This window comes from Peromyscus maniculatus, chromosome 22, assembly GCF_049852395.1.
Source record: "Peromyscus maniculatus bairdii isolate BWxNUB_F1_BW_parent chromosome 22, HU_Pman_BW_mat_3.1, whole genome shotgun sequence".
Taxonomy (NCBI): Eukaryota; Metazoa; Chordata; class Mammalia; order Rodentia; family Cricetidae; genus Peromyscus; species Peromyscus maniculatus.
Window position 1 is genome coordinate 18,747,638 of NC_134873.1, and position 20,797 is coordinate 18,768,434.

Below are 20,797 nucleotides of genomic sequence, written 5' to 3' on the forward strand. Positions count from 1 at the left end.
TGTTTGGCAGTGGGCCTTGGGAGAACGCAGCTGATAAATGAAGAGGATATGAGCTATTGCTCATGCAATAGCCAGTTTTAGTCAGAGTGTGGGACAGTTCATATTCTGAGGGTTAAGAGGAATCACATGAGTAAAGGGTCTAATCACAAGGACAAGCTGCATGTGGCAGACAAGCAGCACACACAAACCATGTTTCTCCATAGAGGCATATAAACAAATAACAGTGGCCAGTTGTAATGAATAATCTGAAGTAAACTCACTCCTATCCAATACATGTGAGAGGGGCAGGAGAGCATAATCCAAGCACTTCTGTGCTTTTGAAGAAACTGCGGTCATAAGACTCTTGTTTTCTTGGAGTTTTCTCACAACACTCAGAATTTTCCTCACATGACTCCATTAGACTATGTTCCAGCACACATTCATTACTTTCATTCCATTAGCAAATAAACTAGAACTTTGAGGCTAGAGGTGAAAAAGTCTCTGTGTGGTGTATGATGTGTGTAACTGGAAGAATATGCTTTGGGGAACAAGCAGAGAACAAGTTCTTTGGGCCTTCCTTAGCTGCACATTGAAAACTCCAGGATAGTGTGTGCCTGGACTCCACCTAGTGGTGTTTCTGTCTATCTGGCTAGGTTCTTTGGGAAGCTTGTTGCTTTGACGTGATAGTATTTTCTGTTCCTATAAGAGTCTTTGATGATTAAAATCCATGAATAATGCTTTTTCGTTTATGTCATTGTGCTGATCCATTGCAGGTGAATTTACCCCTGAAATGCAGGTGAGAATTCGGCAAGAGATTGAGAAGGAGAAGAGAGTAGAGCCATGGAAGGAACAATTCTTTGAAAGCTACTATGGTCAGAGGTAAGAGAAGGCAGACTCTGTAGTCCACATGTTCATTCCTACATGTGTCATGTGATGCCTCCACATTTTTACCTTATTAGAAAGTCTGGTCCAAGTTTCCTGTAAGTTTTATCACATTAATTCTTTTTCATTCAGAACATTAGCCTTTTTTTTTTTTTTTTTTTTTAAGAATCACTGTGGAGCTGGGCGGTGGTGGCACACGCCTTTAGTTCCACTACTTAGGAGGCAGAGGCAGGCGGATCTCTGTGAGTTCGAGGCCAGCCTGGTCTACAGAGCAAGTTCCAGGACAGGCTCCAAAGCTACACAGAGAAACGCTGTCTTGAAAAACCAAAGGAAAAAAGAGAGAGAGAATTTCGTGTGGACAGAAATTTATCACTAGTAATCCTTGATCCTTAACTTACATTGTTGGCAAAATAGGTTCCTCTCCCTTAAAAAAAAGTGAATTGGATTTTCTTCTTTTTTTAATCTTAGAGTCTTTCCTTGGAAAAGACTGGCTTCTAGTAATTTCATGAGTTAGAATAATACTTGAGAGTTCTGTGCATTTTTTATAGTGATTGTCTAAAATGTAACTTATTCAAAACTAGTCAGGAATCCTAAGAATCATGTAATGTGGGCCATTATACCAAACATGTAATTAAAATCCTTTCCTCTGTGACTGGGAGATAAGCATCACTGAATCAACACACAAATTTTAGGGCTGGTGTCTGAAACACCTTTTTTTTTTTTTTTTTTTTTTAACCAAAAAAAAAAAAAAAAAAATCATCATCTGGGCCGAGCTGTGGTGGCGCACACCTTTAATCCCAGCACTCAGGAGGCAGAGGCAGGTGAATCTCTATGAGTTCGAGGCCAGCCTGGTCTACAGAGTGAGTTCCAGGAAAGGCACAAAGCTACACAGAGAAACCCTGTCTCGAAAAAAAAAACAAAAGAAAAAGAAAATCAGCTGGGCAGTGGTCATGCATACCTTTAATCCCAGCAGAGGCAAACAGATCTCTGACTTCTAGACCAGCCTGATCAACAGAGTGAGTTCTAGAACAGCCAGGGCTACACAGAAAAACCCTGTCTCAATAAACAAAACAAAACAAAAAACAGAATGCAATTGTACTGGAGACATTTAATCGATAATAAAGCCATTTGCTTTGAACAGGATTGCATATTCCAGCTCCTGCTTGTTAGTCTCCCTTTCCTCTTTTCACATCCCAGTAAAGCCAGTGAGAGGACTCCATTGATCACTGACTGAGAAATGAAGAGCTTCTCTTAGCTCCAGGTAGTGTTCATGGACCACCTTACTTCCTAGTCACTTAAGAAAGACCCCTACTGAAATTAAGAGTTCTCAGCCGGGCAGTGGTGGCGCACGCCTTTAATCCCAGCACTCGGGAGGCAGAGCCAGGCGGATCTCTGTGAGTTCAAGGCTAGCCTGGGCTACCAAGTGAGTTCCAGGAAAGGCGCAAAGCTACACAGAGAAACCCTGTCTGGAAAAACCAAAAAAAAAAAAAAAAAAAGAGAAGGAGAAGGAGAAGAAGAAGAAATTAAGAGTTCTCAAATGCTAGCCAGGCAGTGTGAGCACACACCTTTAATCCCAGCATTTGGGAGGCAGAGGCAGGTAGATTTCTGAGTTCAAGGCCAGCCTGGTCTATAGAGTTCAGGACAGCCAGGGCTACACAGAGCAAAACCCTGTCTTGGGGGGAACAAAGTCTCAAATGCTGATTGTCCTGCATTAAGCTATAAAGTTGGTAATCTATTATTATAAGTTACAGGGATTCTGTATAGGTGTATGTGCTGCAGTGTGCTATTGGAGATCAGAAGGCAGCTTTTGGGAGTTGACTTTCTCTACCACATGAATTTCCTGGTTCGAACCTAGGTGATCAGGGAAGCACTGCTTTTCTTCTGAGACATCTTGCTGGCCCTAGATAGACTATTTTTATTACTAATTCTTTAAGGTGACAGAGATGGTTTAATTGATTGTTGCTTTAAAAGAAAAAAAAGAAAGAAATATTAAGAACGGTCATTGGTGACACTTTTTGCCAGGCCACAGTGTGCAAGCCACAGCTGACTTTCACCTCTGGATAGCTCAGTAGCATACAACCTCAGAACTTTGGATCTAGACGAAGTAAGATTTAGACAGCCTTTCTACAAACTCAGTTCTGTCTAAGCTGAAGAACTTGATAACTTTCCTGCTGTTTTCTCACTTTGCAAGTTTCCCTCAGAAGTCTTGGGTCAGTCTTGCCACAAACATTGGTTAACAGGGTTGATCCCAGTCCCAACCTAAGTCTCGGGTTCTTGTAGGTAGCCTGTGAGTCTCTACATACTATGGCTCCTATAGAAGCAGAAGTGACAATACCAGCCACCACTATAGAACTTTGATTATGTGCCAAGTGAGAACTTCACATGGAGTTAACTTTACCATAGCAATGTTGAAATTGTTAATCCCAGTGTACAATTAAATTAAGGTGCAGAAGCCTAGTCAGTCAGTATCTTGTCTACAGTTGTTACCAGAGCCAAGATTTGAATTTAATTACTTTGAGTCAAGAGTTCTACAGAAAGTATCTGTGTTAGGGGTTTCCTAGTTACTGATATAGTCTCCTTTTCTTGTGTATTAAGTAATGTGGACTATTTCCCAACTAACAACATTTCCTTCAATTTTTTAGTTCTGGCTTAAGCCTTGAAGATTCACAGAAACTGACAGCTTCCCCTAGTGATTCCAAAGTAAAGAAAACCCCAGCTGAGCAACCAAAATCCTTATTTCCTTCAGAAGCCTCTCCTGTCAGAATCATCCCAGTAGTTCTTCAGTCAGAGTGTAAAGAAGAAACAGTGCAAATACTCTCACCATTCAAAAAAGAAGAAGAAAGCCAAGATGAGGCACAGCCACACTCGAAATCCCCAGAACCCATTGCATCATCAGGCAGCAGCAATTCAAATGAGTTTGTTACCATGAAGTCCAGCCAGTGCCCTGAGGAGGAGAGGCTCTTAGAGCAGAAGCCAGTTGTCTGTGCTAAACAGGAGTCTGAGAAAGAAAATCATGTCGTCACAACTTCTACCTATGACAAAAGTGAGAATCAAGAAGTGTTAGCTACATCCCCAAGCAAATCTAAAAATGCTGGCTTAGAAAAACCCACGACAAAGCCTGTTGAAGAAGCAGGTCCACTGGACCCTGATATGAAGATGCCTCCAGCAACTCTTACTGATCAGATCCCAGAAAGTCTCAAAAGGAAATCTTCTCTTACCCAAGAAGAGGCCACTAGCAGCTGGGAGAAAAGACCACGGATCACTGAGAATCACCAGCACCAGCAGCCATTTCCTGTCTCGCCACAGCCCTTTCTTAGTAGAGGGGACAGAGTCCAAGTGCGAAAAGTACCACCTCTCAAGGTAAGAAAGTGCTTGTACCTACTTGGTTTCACAACTGTGCTATAACCGTAGAGGCCGTAGCCTATATTTAATACGCATATAACCATGGCATTCTAGAAATGGTAAAAATCAAGCTCTATGCCTGTGTGTCCTGGGTAGGCGTCTCCATGACGGACGGGTAAGGTGACCTGCTAACGTCCCACACAACCTACATCAGAAGCTCATTTTTTAGTAAAAGGGGGACCTGTAGGGCCCTGGCCCCCATTTTAGGTAGCTGTTGCCTTTCTTGCTGACCTTGACCTTGATGTCCTCCCTCTGCTAATTCCCTGCCAGGTTTCACCCTTGTGAATGCTTAAGGGAAGTTCCTTGTCTGTGTATCCTGCATAACGGGCATTAACAGCTTAGATGCAAGATTGTAAAACATCTGTAGCAAACTTCTGCCCTCCGGAGTTCTCCCATTGAGCTCTAAGCCTGTATTTAAGACCTCCCTCCGTCAATAAACGGCATTTATCAAAAAAAAAAAAAAAAAAAAAAGGTTCCTAGAACTACACTCCTGTATCTACACATGTATGTAAACTGGTAAAAGCCCAATAAAGTTCTGTAATAGCCTGGGGAAAAAAATCAGGCTCTAGAACTGCATTCCTCCCAAATCCTTCTGAAGCCCCCCGACACTCCTCTTTGAGGCAGTCTCGATAAGTAACTCAGGCTGGCATTGAATTCTCAGTGTTTTCCGTTGCTGCTGCTTGAGTATGAATTATTGACTGAAAACTTGTCTTTAGTGAATGCCAATCAAAGATGATTTCTTTGTTGTTTTGGTTTTTTGTTTTTCTAGGGTTTCTCTGTGTGTCCCTGGCTGTGCTGGAACTAGTTCTGAAGACCAGGCTAGTCTTGAACTCAAAAGATTTGCCTGCCTCTGTAGGGAGTAAAGGCATGCGCCACCACTACCCAACTCAGAAATGAATTCTAGACCTAGGAACCATATTCCATTTTAGTTTAATTCAGAATGATTCTACACTGAGCACTTGAATCCATTCTGACCAGATTACTAGAATGTCTCCTTCCTAGGATTTTGCCAGAAGTTGTTTACTCTTTTACCTTATACCCTATCTAGCTTTCAGAGACGCAGCTTAATAGAGTTTATAACAGAGCAAATGTTTTAGGTAGTTTGTTTCTATATGCCTTTAATAGCAGCCCTGGGAAGGTAATGCAGAAAGATAGTGAATTGGCTAAACCAGTGAGGCCTCATCACATCACAACAACAACAAAACAAAAAAGAGCATTTTAAACAAAATTGGAATTTTACCGTAAATGTTACAACTTGATGTATTTTGTTTGTTTTAAGGTATAAAGTAAAAGAATCTAGCTGGGTGGTGGTGGTGCACGCCTTTAATCCCAGCACTCAGGAGGCAGAGGCAGGTGGATCTCTGTGAGTTCGAGGCCAGCCTGGTCTACAGAGTGAGTTCCAGGACAGCCAGGGCTACACAGAGAAAGAACCCTGTCTCAAAAAACAAAAAAGAAAGAAAGAGAAAATAAAAGAATCTAATGACTTTGCTCGGTGTATGTCCACTCAGTATTGTTATCCCTTCCACTGTAGAATGGTTTATATCCTTAAAATATAACATCTCATTAATGCTTCATGAATACAAAATAATTGAAACTTACAAGTAAGAAACCTTTGAACTGCATTGTGGTTTAATTCCAGTATGTTAATAATACTGATGCCTTTTAAGTTATGGTGTCAGGTAGGGTGACACACTCAGGAGTGTGTTTTCATGAGCCTGGCATAGGGACACATATCTGTAATCCGTGTACTTGGGAGGGTCACAAGTCTGAGGACAGTCTTTGTCTACATTAGCACACACTCTACACCTGCACACACCCAAAAAAAGTGTGTGTGTATACACGTAGTACTAGAGGTTGGCTTCATGGCCTTATGCCTAAATAAGGTCATTTGTCCTCAAAACAGCTCCTTGTGTTTTCTTTTCTGGTTTTGCCTGTTTTCTCCTGTAGTCTCTTCTCTATATTAAAAAGAGGTAATACTTGCTTCTTTCTCCCCCATGCAACTTAAAATCACTGTGTGCTGAGTAAAAAATGCTAAGCTTTACAACTAAGTAGAAAAAATTGTTTTGTTTTGGGTTTTTGTTTGGTTTGGTTTGGTTTTTTTGAGACAGGATTTCTCTGTGTAGCCCTGGTCATCCTGGAACTTGTTCTGTAGACCAGGCTGGCCTTGAGCTCAGAGATCCGCCTGCTTCTGCCTCCCGAGTACCTGGGATTAAAGGTGTGCACCACCACTGCCCAGCTAAACAAACATAATTTTTAAGTATATCAATTTATCACAACTGTTACAAAATACCACACTGATTTCTGAGGTATAGAGAATTGATTTTAAATACTTATGACCTTTTGAGCAATGAAAAATAGTGACTTTACAATTAATTTATAATTGAAAATTTATATAAAGATGACATACTTTTCTTGGAATTTATTTAATCACTTATTTTTTGAAATTAAATACTCTAGAAAGTTAACATTTTTTGCTCCTTTAAACTCAGCTAGATACTGAAAGGATTCATACAATGAATACATTGTAGTGAGTTTCCTTACCTTCCAAAGTTTTATTTAGGACAGGAATCATATTCTTTTATGATTTAAAAATCAGTGGTTTCAGCTAGGCATAGTGACACATGGCTTTACCTTTAATAGCAGAGGCAGGGGGATCTCTGTGAATCCAAGGCCAGCTTGGCCTACATAGTGAGTTCCAGGACAGCCAGAACTACATAGTGAGACCCTGTTTCAAAAAAAACAAAACAATGGTTTCAAAGTTAGTAGTTTATTACACATTTTTTTCTTTAGTGTAATATTCATTTTTATGACCATTCTGATTCATAAATTGGGGTATTGGATCCAAAACACATGCATTTTAGTAAGTTTACACAAATAAGTACAGCATCCCCAGGAGTGAATATGCTTGGCAGACATTATGCATATGATCCTGTATGTGGGTAGACAGAGTAGGGCTGAACACTCAACAACATGTGTTTTTTTTTGAGTTTTTTTGTTTTGTTTTTTAGATTTATTTTTTTATTTAGTGTGTATGAGTGCTCTATCTGCATGTGTTCCTGTATGCCAGAAGAGGGCATCAGATCCCACTATAGATGGCTGTGAGCCACCCTGTGGTTGCTGGGACTTGAACTCAGGACCTCTGGAAGAGCAGATAGTGCTCTTAGCTGCTGAGCCATCTCACCCCCAACATGTGCGTTCGTAATCATAGCGGCAGTGTGTGTCATGGCTGCACTGTGCTCATCCACTCTAGTCAGAGCCTAAATTGATCTCTTTTCCCCCCCTCTTTTTTTTCCCTTCAGATCCCGGTCTCCAGAATCTCCCCGCTGCTGCTTTCTACATCGCAGGTCTCTCCCAGGGCTCGTTTTCCAGTCTCCATCCCTAGTCCTTACAGAACAGGAGCCAGAACTTTGGCAGACATCAAAGCAAAAGCCCAGTTGGTCAAAGCACAGAGGGCAGCAGCCGCTGCAGCCGCTGCAGCTGCTGCAGCCGCCTCAGTTGGAGGGACCATTCCCGGACCTGGGCCTGGGGGTGGACACAGCCCAGGAGAGGGTGGGGAAAGGAAAGCTGCTGGAGGAGGAAGTCCAGGCTCAGACAGAGCCAGTGCAACTGGAAAGGGTCCCACACTGGAGCTGGCAGGAGCTGGAAGCAGGGGAGGTCCGAGAGAGCTTTTACCAGGCGGTCCCCAACCTGAGACCAATGCACCATGCCGAGCACAGCCTCCTGGTGTCTCTGGAGCACAGCTACAGCAAACCTCCTCAGTGCCTACAGCACTTGCCAACAGTGGAGCATGCACAAGCATCCCGTTACCACCCCACATAGAGAAATCAAACAGGGAAAACCCAGAACCCCCCAAGGCAGCAACAGCCACAGCAGCCTCTCCTTGCCACCCTCAAGACCCGAGCAGTTGCAGGCAGGAGAAAGCTCCTTCTCCAGCAGGGCCTGCTCTGATCTCAAGAGCTTCACCTGTTTGTTTTGTAGCTGATGGCACAGTTGAGCCCACAGCAGGTTCTAGTAAGAACGCACCAAAGCCTTCAGCCTCAGCAAAGGCAGCTGCTTCTGCTCGACTGGACCTGGCTTCCCCCGCTGTAACATCCCTGGTGACAACAGCCAGTTTAGAAAAACTCTCTGTATCCCAGGCCAGTGGAACTTCAGGACCTGCTGGAGCAGCTTCATCCTCAAGCACTTCGACAGCAGCTTCGAGCCTTAAAACCCCAGGAACTTCTGCAAATATGAATGGACCCGTTTCAAGACCAAGTTCTAGTATCCCTGCTAATAATCCTTTAGTTACTCAGCTGCTCCAGGGCAAAGATGTTCCTATGGAGCAAATTCTGCCTAAACCTCTCACCAAAGTTGAAATGAAAACAGTCCCACTGACTACAAAAGAGGAAAAAGGGATAGGAACATTCCCTGGTACCAGTGTAATGGAAAGTAGCACCAGAGAGGAACTTAATGGCAGGCAGGCCTATCTGGCTATCCAGCAGCTGGGCAAACCCTTGCAGAGTAAGCAGCTTCCCCAGGTCCCAAGGCCAGTCTTCGAAGCTAAGGACCCGAGGGACTCTTGCATTGACGCTCACCAGTACCCAGAAGGACTAAGTAAAACAACTCAAGATCAGCTTTTTCAGACTCTCATCCAGAGGGCTCAGAGACAGAGCGTTCTTTCGTTTGTACCACCCTCTCAGTTCAACTTTGCGCACTCAGGTTTCCAGTTGGAAGACATGTCCACAAGCCAGAAATTCATGCTGGGCTTTGCTGGCAGAAGGACAGCCAAGCCTGCAATGGCAGGTCATTATTTACTTAATATTTCCACCTATGGCCGGGGGTCAGAGAGCGTGAGGAGGACACATTCTGTAAATCCCGAGGAGCGACTTTGTCTAAGTAGCCCTACCGAAGACTTGAAGACGGGGTGTGCAGATTGTAAAACCACAACTGGAGGCGGCGGCGGCGGCGGCGGCGGCGGCGGCGGCGGCAGCAGCAGCAGCAGAGATGAAACTGATGAAGAGAGTGTGGCGGACGAGCAGGAGCCTGTGTCAGTGAAGGAGGAGCCCTGGGCTTCTCAGAGTTCTGGGAAGCACCCCCACAGTGGGGACACGCCGTCCCCCAATGATTGCTTAGCCAGCAAGAATGGTAAAGCCGAGGCTCCAGTGAGTGAGCAAACCACTTTGGGCAAGGAGAATTTCATATTCTCTAGAGGCCAGACATTGGATGAAAAGACCCTAGCAAGAGATTTTATTCAGGCAGCACAGAAACAGGTGGCTCACGCCATGAGAGGTAAGACAGTGTGTAGCAGCCCCGAGCTTTTCAATTCGACTGCTCTTGCTCTCCCTGCAGACAGTCCCACGCAGCAGCCTCTCCTCCTCCCCCCGCTGCAAACCCCCAAATTGTATGGAAGCCCCACGCAGATAGGGCCAAGCTATAGAGGCATGATCAATGTCTCCACCTCATCAGACATGGACCATAGCTCTGCTGTGCCAGGTAGCCAGGTAGCCAGCAATGTAGGAGATGTTATGTCATTTTCCGTGACTGTCACTACCATCCCTGCTAGCCAGGCTATGAATCCCAGCAGCCACGGCCAGACACTTCCTGTGCAGGCCTTTCCTGACGAGAACAGCATCGAGGACACACCTTCAAAATGTTACTGCCGCTTGAAAGCCATGATCATGTGCAAAGGATGTGGAGCTTTCTGTCACGATGACTGCATTGGCCCCTCCAAACTGTGCGTCTCCTGCCTCGTCGTTCGGTAATGAGACTCCAGCTGTGTAAAGGAGGGAAGGGTAGGCTTAACAAGACATGGTCGTGCACCCTTTGAAATCACAGAAATAAAGTTGCAGTTGTCTCAAGAGACGTTAATCAGGAATGCAGAATGCAGGTCTTCAGATTTACAGGAAGAGCACCTTGTATAGTAAGTCTTAGTCGAGTAGGACTATGAATTGGTGACAAGTTTGCACTTAAAAAATCATGTAAATATGTCACATTTTGTTTTAACATTGTTTTCCAAGGATTTAGGTAATGATGTGTTAACTTTACATTCAGATTTCTGTTCCATTTCTTTTGACTCTGAAAATAGTTGAGTGGTATGCATGGTGAAAGATAACTGTGTGCCTCCAGCCTTTCCCAGGGTGGTCGGGGAAAAGGGAAGAGTGGTCAGGAGGTGAGCATCATGCTGGTTATGTCTGCACAGGCTGGCTGCAGGTTCTTCACAGATAACATGCCTTTGAAGGATTTGGATTGGGGCTTTACTCATCCTTTTACTTTAGGTGGAACCATTTTAAGTGAAATTTTTATAAAGGTATTAACTTCCCAGACAGTGTTTTTGATCCTGACAGTCCTGGCTTAGCTTTTGGTCCATGATTCAGTACTGTTGTCAAGCAGAGCTCTGCTGTTTCCTAGTCAGTGAATGTTATTTAAGAAGGACTCCTCAACTAGTCTAGTCTGTCATGGCATTAGTTCCAGCAATAATACATCCTGACACTGTATCATTCCTGGGCTCCTACAGACAGGTCTGAAATACCAGTGTAAAAGAAAATGCACACATACATTAGTGATTGGGGTGTGTATGTGTGTGGGTGTGTGTGTGTGAACTGTGTCTTGTTCACACAACAAGGGGAATGAAACTGAAGAAACAGCTGAAACTTACCTTCAGGAATTGGGAAGAGTGATTTTAACACTGGACACAAAATACTTTCTTTTCCTCGTCTCTCTCACACCATTCCAGGTAGCAAGGCTCTGTAGTGGTACCTCTTTGCTCCTTTGACATCCCAGGCATGAGAGATGGATGCAGGGATCTTATGCCATCCTACCATATACCACATGTTTGCACCCAACACGTGGAGAAAGAAGACAGTGTGCTGCTTTAGAAAGGGAGTCTACTGTTCTACAGTTTCTGCTCTCGGGACAGCCGGGATGCCCGATGGGACAGAAGGGGCATTATGAGTGACTAATCAATTATCTGGCTGTGAAATTTTACAATTTTTCTTTCTTTTTGATGATTATTCTTAAAATCCTTTTCCAGCACTGTGGAGGCAGAGGCAGGCTGATCTCTGAGTTCAAGGCCAGCCTGGTCTTCATCATGAGTTTCAGGACAGCCAGGGCTATATAAAGAAATCCTGTCTCCAAAAACATAAATAAATAAATTAAAGAAGTCTGTCTAAAAAATAAAACAAAAATAAAAAACCTTTAGTTGGTGGACATAGTGACACACACTTTTAATCACAGTGCTTGGGAGTCAGAGTCAGGCGGACCTCGGTGAGTTCAAGGCCAGTCTGGTCCACCTAGCAAGTTCAGGGTACACAATATGACACTGTCTTTAAAACAAACAAACAAGCCAGGCGATGGTGGTGCACGCCTTTAGTCCCAGCACTCGGGAGGCAGAGCCAGGCGGATCTCGAGTTCAAGGCCAGCCTGGGCTACAGAGTGAGAGCCTGGACAGGCACCAAAACTACACAGAGAAACCCTGTCTTGAGAAAACAAAACAAAACAAAAAATGAACTAGTTACAAACTTTAAGCAAATACTACTAAGTCACAGTTAAAGACGGTTTCAAGAAAACCTCAGTTCACCAGGTGTTTTGATATCAAATAGTCTGTATTGCTTCATTTCAAGTCTCCTATTTGAAGTGTGTGATGTAATACTGCAACCCAGTACAGGTGGGTGTCAAAAGCTATTTATAAAAACTCAGGACAATTTAACCCTGTCAATCACATCCCAGGAAAGGAGACAGGAATCTGTTTGCCCACCCACCTTGTGGTGCTCACCCCTGGCCACCCTGCTTCCTGCATCACACACATGTGGTTCCTCAGTCCTTGCTCCAGACTCTGTGAAACTCACTCTTCCTTTTTCTTTCCTGCTTTCGTGACCCTAAACAATTCCAGGCTTAAACTCTGTGTTCCAGAACCGGTCAGGACAGTATGATGTCTTTCCATCTCCCTTTACTCCAGTTGAGGCACAGCTGAGAGATGAGAAAGGCTGCAAGGATTCCGGGTTAAGAAGTGTGTGTGTTCTGAAGTGAAGGATCAGTAGGAAATAGAAGCCAGGGTTATGCTCCCAAACCTTCAGGACTTTGGGTAGTCCCCATGGGACCTTAAAAGACCCATATCTGAGTCGTCTCCTTGTCTAGCCTGCTGGAAGAGGAATTCAGAATGGACGTCATGCTGAATGTCAGTGGCTAGTTTGTATTGGTAAAGTAATTTTTCTACCTTCTACCTTGCTTACATGGGTCCCTTAATCTGAGAATGGATGGACAGGAGGGAGACATTAGGGACTGTCAGGTCCGTTTAAAGAGGAAACCACACTGTTCCTCTTCTCTTGATCCAAAGCCAGGCCATATAGGGCCTAAGTATTGCTCTTCATCTGATTCCACTAAGTAACACCCAGCTAATTTGCATTCTGCTATTCCAAAAGCAGAACTTGCCAGCTAGGTACACTGCCTCAGACTTGACAAAAGAATCTTTTTTTCGTAGATTGAAAATATATTAAATATGAATCTATTTAAATGGTTTGTTTTAAAACATAGTTCCAGATAGAAGAGGAACATCCATCTTATAAATGAACAGAAAAGAAAACATTTGTCTGGCCCTTTAAGTTGAATTTGGTATTCCGATACCTGTTAACACGTTTTTTATCATAACTTTTTAATTATTTTACCTTAAGATTAACACTGAAATGGTTCGAAAGTGTTAAGCTTATCCTTTGGACTTTAGGTGGCAGTTTCCAGTGAAGTTTTAAATATCATACCTGATACACATGCCAGTGTGCCCCCTCCAGCCTTCAGGTAACCGCTTGTGCAAGTCACCTCTGGGAGAGTATTTGTGACATGTCATCTCAGGGTCAGTTAAATGTTCTCAGCTGCCTAAGTAGAACACTCCCTGAATCATAAAGGATTTTTATAATAATCAGAAATCTTTATCCTACTAATTTAAAGGGCAGAACACAAATGACCTGGAGTTGTTGCCCCACTTCAGTTCCTTAGCCCCTGTGCTCAAGACACTGAAGCTGCCTCCGATGTTCTGTGTAGCATTTCTTAAGAGTCAGCGCTAGCAAATGAGGGAGCTTTTCTTGGGGTGGGAAGGCTGCACTCCTGAGTGTAGAGATGTGGACATTTGAGACCCTGTCTCAGATGTAGATTGGCAGCAAAGGAAGACCTGCCTTCCAGGTGAAGGTACGACGTCCTGCATAGAACAGGCCCATCAGTTACCATTCTGGTTGCTCCATACTACTTCCCTCCACTTCAGGAGATCTTAGTAAGCTCTTCAATTAAGTTGTTCATTAGAATGAGGGATTCCTTTGGTCGTTATACTGCAGTTTGTTTTAGAGCTCATTGTTAATGAGCAGTGGCAGTTTTTTTCTCTGACTTCATATAACGAGAAGGAAGCGTCCTATTGCATTACAACAATGTGTGCAAGTGGGAAGCTTGGCCATGGGTAGTCTGCAGCTCCATGTATAGAACAGTCCAAAGAGACTTTGCGAAACATGATGACAGGCAGGGACCTTTTCCTATGTGTTTCAATACCTACAAACCTATTGAACAGAACAGTAGGTAGACATTTCCTAAAGCTGAAGCAATAGCTTCATAGAGTCTTGGTTACTTTATTTTTTTTAATGCTTTACATTTGATACAACTATTAAAGATCGATTTTAAAATAACTTTCCAGTAATATATTTTAAGTAATATATATTTTAATATCTATGTAAAAAGTGACGGTGGAAGACTGAGTTTCTCATATATGGTATGTTTAATGTAGGATCTCACTGTTAAGGCACAAATTATTTCAAAGAAGTTACTCTAAAAACACTCAGATTATTTCCCCCAAAAAAAGAAAAATGCAATAAGGGGAATGATTTGGGGGCTTTATTTTTTATTTTAAAAGAAAATTGACTTATTTACCACAAGCTATTTTTCCCTCTCTGGTGATAAGGTTTGTACAGACTGGTTTGGTAAATGCTAAATTTTTGTGTCTTTTGCCTTTTTAAAGGAATTGTTAACATTGGAATTGAGGGTATGTACAGAGAAGTTGGTGTCAACGCCATTTAATAAGTCATATTTTTTCACAAATAAGGAAAAATCATTTTAATAAGAATTTTAAGTATTTGCAATAAATATGTATATAGATTGTATGTATTCATATATTATTTTTCATTTTATTATTAAGTAAAAGATAATTAAAAGTGAAATTTAAAACCTTGTAGTTTTTGATGAATCTTGAGAGCTCACATCTGAATGTGACATGGGGAAGGGCCCTCAAATAGTTGCCTTAAACAGGTTATGGGAAGGTCACCACAGACTGGGGAAGAGCAACTGAGGAACTTGGCCATAAGTCAGGGTAGTGTATTTGAGAACGTAAGTAAAATTATGAAACCTTCATCACTTATCTGTCTTGTGTTTTCAACCTCCTCTGTTCTTCTACCCATCTAATGTGAGTGAGAAAAGAGTAGTCTGTTGTAGTGTGCCTCGTTTCTTCTAACACCGAGGAAGGTAAGAAGGTCTGGTAGGGGAAACAGGCTTTTCTTTACAGTGATGGATGCTTTGTTAGATGTTGCTGCCATACCAGGCCCTGGGGATGTTGAAGAACTAGCCGCTCAAAGATACAGAAGGCTTGTTTTCTGTTGTCTAGTCATTCTCCAAGGTGAGTTTCATAGCCAGATTCATGGCTTGCTGGGCACATGGAAGCTGGATCTGCGTCAGAGGACCATCTGTGTTGATTAGGTCGTGTTTCCACATGATTGTGAGGATAGCTTGTGAAAAGAAGAGCATGTAGGGAAATGAGCAGTGGCAGAAGTATGAAGTGAATTGTCTTGGGTACCACACCTGGATTACTGTTGAATTACAGAGAACTCACTTGTGGTTGTAAAATAAATGATTTTAGGGTATAACGGGGAGAACAGAATATTTACATAGAAGATCTTAGGGATGAAGATAGATCTCCTGTTGTATAAAATGGGTAATGCAGTACTGGATAGAATTCACTGATGCAAGTGTGCCCACCTGCTCTTCCTCCTGTATGCTGGGGTTAAAGGGTCTGTGCACCAAGCCCGTCTGCATAGCTTTTTAAAAGTAACTTGAAGATCCAACATCTGAGTTGGGTAAAAACATTGAAGTTAGTTCAGCCATCCAAGAGGATGGGCTTCCAGATCTCAGTGAAAGTACTATTTCTAAAACAAATTTCTTGGGGCCTTGAAAGAGCTCAGTGAAAGCACCTTCTGCCCAAGCATCAGGACCCCAGAACCCACATAGAAGGTGCATGTTGGTGGCATTTGGCTGTAATAATACCAGCTCTTAGGGAGGTGGAGCAAGGCTGATCTGGAGATTCCCTAGCCAGTTAAGCTCCAGATTCAGTGAGAAAACCCTGTCTCCAAAAATAAGGTGGAGAATCAACTGAGGAGAACATTCCAACATGAGCCTCTATGCTCTCCATGTGTCCATGCAGACAAGTGCACTTGAATACATGTGTGCACACACAAAGGAAATTCGTTAACTCAGGGAACATCTGCATCATAATTCCTACTCATGAAAGCATGAAGGTGAGACATTTAAGTGTATTGTGTCCATTAAAATAACTACCATTATGTAATAGTACATATTGAGCTCAGTCACTTCATAAGCAAAATCCATATTCATGTGATACGCTACGGGACTCTATTTCCCAGAGTCTTAGAAACCTATATTTGTTGCTTTTTACACTACTTTATCTTAACTGATTTTCAGTCACATTGAACATTTCTGGCCTTTTATATACAATCTTGTTAACTTAAGTATTTATTGTGTACTCAGCATTGCTAAAACGCAGGTTATACAAGAATAAGAAATTCGCCATAACGGTTCTTCCTAAAATTGCAGCTATGCAGCACTGGCTGTAGTTTTTAGTGTTCAATTAATCAATGCTGTGTTTCCCAAAATAAGTATCCAAGTAACATAAAGGCTTTGAGCACTGCACAAAGCAATAGTGACATGAAGAAAAGGTACTCTAGATGGAAGCAGCTACTATAGTCCTAAGGTGCCATTTTAATAGATGGACCTTTTGGGATTGTTGGAATACAGAGGGACAGGCTAAATAAAATTGCTTAGGCAAATGCAGCTTTAGGGAACTTTTAAACCTCGTTTCATTTTTTGCTGAGAAGAAACTGAGTCCCTTCATTTGAATTCTTGTGTCCTTGGTTTTTCTCCATAATGAATGGATAGGGTCACTTTAATAGGTAATCTTAATATTGTAGAATTGCCCTAAGTCACAGAACGAAAATACACTTCAGCCTTTTTCCCTGGGCCCAAGTCCTAATTCTTTAGGACTTGCTGGGAGGTAAAAAGTCCTTGTCAGTACTTGCTCTTGAATTTTCCTTACCTCTTTAACCAGATGTGTGGGTTCACAACCTGATTTCTGTATGCCAAAATATCTATATCTACACTTCAAAGGAATGCTCAGTGTATTTCCCCATGTGTATTTCCCCACACTCTGTCCAGGACACTTGCTGCACCTGGAACATTTCACAGAAGATAGCCTGTAGACTGAGGAGTGGGCATTTCCGTATCCAGTAGTTTTCACCCTTCCGCTAAGAAGAGGAGTTCCCAGGAGGCTTTTAGAACAAGAGGAGACCTGGAAAAGCCAGATGATCAGTTGTGGAGGCTGGCGGGGACTAGCTAGTGGCTTCTCCCAGGCCTCAGTCTCAGTTTTCTTGTTCTCGAAACTCAAGCTGAGGGGTAGAAATAAAAGTCAAAAGCTTGATTTCCATCTTAACTGCAAAACTTAGAGGATCCCTTGGGGAGAAGGTAAACCAAGATGTGGTTTTCAATGGAGCCGAGTGCCTTACTCTTTCACAAGCACTATTAAAGGATTGCAGGTTCATTTAACACCAGTCAACCATGAGTGTTGCATGGACTAAAAGAACAGTCTTCTGTAAATTAGGGCAGCCTTTGCCATAGTCAGGGCTTGCACCTCCGTGTCTGTATCTGAACTTTATGAACAGTTTATTAGTCCAACCTAAGCCAACATTCAGTTTTACTAAATTTAATCAAGGTTCTTCTGAATATCTGAAGATGTGCTAGAATTTATTTTACACCTAGCCTGAGTCCTTCGTATGGAGCATGTAGAATATAAAGTTAATTTAAAAACAAGAATCTAATGTTTTGAAATTACCTAGAGTTTAGGACTGAAATTGGAGTTTCCCCTTGAAGTTAGCAATCCTTTTGCAGTCAAGTTTTCAGGCAGTGTTAACATTTAAAGACTTCAGTAGTGACTCTGCTGAACCTGTGTGGCATCACTTTAGCACATCTACATGGAGTTCTGCTAGAATCACTGGCCGGTCACCGGTGGCCAGAGGAGGAGATGGGCGAAGGGTAGCATGCCTGAAGTTCCCATCAATTGGCAGGTGAAAGCTAGAAGATGAGTTCATGGTCATCTGCAGCTATGGCAAGCACAAGGCCAGGCTGGGCTGCATGAGACCGTCTCACGAGGGAATGTCCTAGGCTGGGAATGTGATAGCTTCATCAGACTTGTTCTCAGAAAAATACATGAGATTTCTTGAACACGTGATATATCTCGAGTATACAACAAATGAATCTCTAGAAGTTAAAAAGCCTACTGTAGCCGTAAGTGCTTTGATGTGTTTTCAGAACTCCTAATTGAGTTTCTCCACACACCCTTCACCAGCACCAAGAGAATCAGAACAGGAGAGATGGCCTTAGCATTAGACTTGTTGACCGAAGTCTTTGTGCATGTAGGCCTCAGCACTTTGACACACAAACAGTCTGCCTTTCAACTCCACACTATTGTCTGTTCCTCTCACTTTCTATCTTCCTTTTATTGGTACTATAGAAACTGTCTTCTTGAAAGTCAATGTATGATACAGTTCTGTCTTAATGACTCCTGTTGAATAAAGGCATACACTTTCTCTCTCATTGTTGGGCCTTTTCTTTTCTAAAGAACACGTGGTGCATGGCTTACTCACTGCTTGTCTCTCCCCTAGTTCATTACTTAACAGTAGTGTTTCTTAGCTGGGCAGTGGTGGCACACACCTTTAATCCCAGGACTTGGGAGGCAGAGGCAGGCGGATCTCTGTGAATTCGAGACCAGCCTGGGCTACAGAGTGAGTTCCAGGAAAGGCACAAAGCTACACAGAGAAACCATGTCTCGAAAAAAAAAATAGTGTTTCTTTAGGACACATTCACAAGGAGTTCAGGAACTTAATTTGAGCCCAAGCCTATCTTTAAAAAACAACAGAAAAAAAAAAAAACAACAATGTTTAGATTGGCTTATTTCACCACCACTGTTGGCAGTTTGGGGTTTTCACCTCAAGATTACACAGCGTTTTTCTAGACTGATTTGTAGCAATGTTTGGAAGCTTTAGCATACTGTCAAGGGGTCCATCAGAACAATTAGTCCTCAGAGATCCAGTGATGAAAATCCTTCTGAAGATTGCATGGGCTCACAGCCAGAAATGTTAATAAAGGACCTTTATTTTTTTTTTTTTTTTTTTTTTTTTTTTTTTTTTTTTTTTTTTTTTTTTTTTTTTTTGGTTTTTTCGAGACAGGGTTTCTCTGTGTAGTTTTGCGCCTTTCCTGGAGCTCACTTGGTAGCCCAGGCTGGCCTCGAACTCACAGCGATCCGCCTGGCTCTGCCTCCCGAGTGCTGGGATTAAAGGCGTGCGCCACCACCGCCCGGCTTAAAGGACCTTTATAACTTGACTCTCAACCCTAGTACCAAGCTCCCTCCCCTCCACCAGGAAATTCACCTCAGGTTTGAGAAAGGAAAAGATCTTGCAGGAGACCACAGGTAGCTTTTCACTAGGGGAGAATGGAGGTGCAGGTGTCACCGTTGCGGGGAGAACAGATGTCCTAAGCTGCAGATGCCTTTGGCTTAAAAGACAAGCAGGAGAGAAGCAAGGACAGTGCTGGCTATTCAACTGCCTGCAGGTAACATGTGGGATTGTTAGATTCTTCAACTAGAATAGGGCTTGATCATGATAGGGTGATGGCGGAGGCCAGCCCTGACCTGTCAAAGGGTTCTTGGGGGGAGGAATGAGGAAATATTAGAAATATAGATGGAGACGAGAAAGACACGGAATACCTTCAGGAGGGCCCTGGGTCAATACCCAGTCACCCCCCTTTTATTTCTAATGGGCTTTTTATACACTAGCAAGGGGAGGGGCAAAAGACCTCCCCCTTTGAAGGTCGAGGTATAAAGTGTCCACAAGTGTAGACCCTTCAAAACACCTGGTAACCACACCCTTGGTCAAATTGTCCCATTATGCAGCCCTGCTAGTCAAAGCAAGCTCAGACTTTCTGTGGGCCCCTACAGGGTTATTTTAGGTATAAGTCTTACATTGTTCTTTCCTGCTGGTTACTTCAATGCACGTGGCAAAAACTAGGATGGACCATATGACAGCTTTGAATAACCAACACATGGTGAGGTGAGTGCTATGACATTTCTAGCACTTTCTTCAGGGTAGAATTGGTGCCAGTAATTGACAGTTTGGGTAGTTTGGATGGATATAGGTGTCTCAATGGGTCTTAAGTATTCCTTAAGTATTCCCACGTGCTATAAAAAGCTTGAAGTCTTGGGGGGTATGGGGGAGCCGGGCGTAGTAGCACACACCTTTAATCCAAGCAGTCAGGAGGCAGAGACAGGTGGATCTCTGTGAATTCAAGGCCAGCCTGGTCTACAAAGCTAGTTCCAGGATAGCTAGGACTGTTGCACAGAGAAACCCTGTCTTGGGAAAAACAAAAGACAAAACAAAACAAAAATAACTTGAAGGAATATAAAGAAAATAATAGTTTTGTCACAAGGAATGAAGAGGTACATTTTCTGATTTTCAAAATTTGCAGTAAAAGTAAATGTTTTATTTTCCATAGCAAATGTATTGAAGGAAATGTCCTGTTTTGCTTTTCTGTTACTGTGATAAAACACTAACCAAAAGCAACTGAAGGGATGAATAGCTTATTTCGGCTTACAGGTTTTAGCCTACTATTGGGGGAAGCTAAGGCAGAAGAAACTCAACGCAGGAGCTTGAAGTAGAAACCAAAGTAAGAACACCGCTCACTGGCTTGCTTCCCATGGTTTGCCCAGCTCGCCTGATTATACACCCCAAGACCACCTACCCAGGGCTGACACTGCCCACAGTGGGCTGGACCCTCACAATAATAAAAGGAAAAACCTCATCCTTCAATCTACAGTGGTGACCTGTCTGCATGGTACGCTGGTGCAATGGTGTGGCACAACAACCTGGCAGTGGTGGTGCACACCTGTAATCTCAGCACTCAGAAGGCAGAGTCTGTGAGTTCAAGGGCAACCTGGTGTACAGAGCTGGTTCCAGGACAGCCAGGGATACATAAATAAACCCTGTCTTGAAAAATTGAAGAAGAAAAACAAATCTATACCACTAGCTACTAATCGAAACTAGTTCTGGCAAGAGGCCAGGCCCATCACGTATGGTGTCCCAGAAATAAACTCATAAGCAAATGATTTTCAACATGTCAATACGGTGGGAAAGGGCAGTTCTCAACAAATGTAAAAGCTTGTTAACCTGTTTGTTCCCATGCAAAATAATGAATG

The 20,797-nt window shown here is 42.9% G+C and overlaps 1 protein-coding gene across 8 annotated transcripts in view; it reads left to right on the plus strand.

The window, feature by feature from the left end:
- Asxl2 (ASXL transcriptional regulator 2) overlaps nucleotides 1-14,436 on the plus strand; it is a 236,140-nt gene extending 221,704 nt beyond the window's left edge. For all 8 annotated transcript variants that reach the window (XM_076559127.1, XM_076559126.1, XM_076559128.1 and 5 more), the window contains 3 exons: nucleotides 753-858; nucleotides 3,504-4,221; nucleotides 7,563-14,436. In XM_076559127.1, coding sequence (XP_076415242.1) covers nucleotides 753-858; nucleotides 3,504-4,221; nucleotides 7,563-10,004 — 3,266 coding nt within the window. In that variant the 3' untranslated portion in view covers nucleotides 10,005-14,436. The remainder of the gene's footprint in view (nucleotides 1-752; nucleotides 859-3,503; nucleotides 4,222-7,562) is intronic.
- The last annotated feature ends 6,361 nt before the right edge of the window (nucleotides 14,437-20,797 follow it).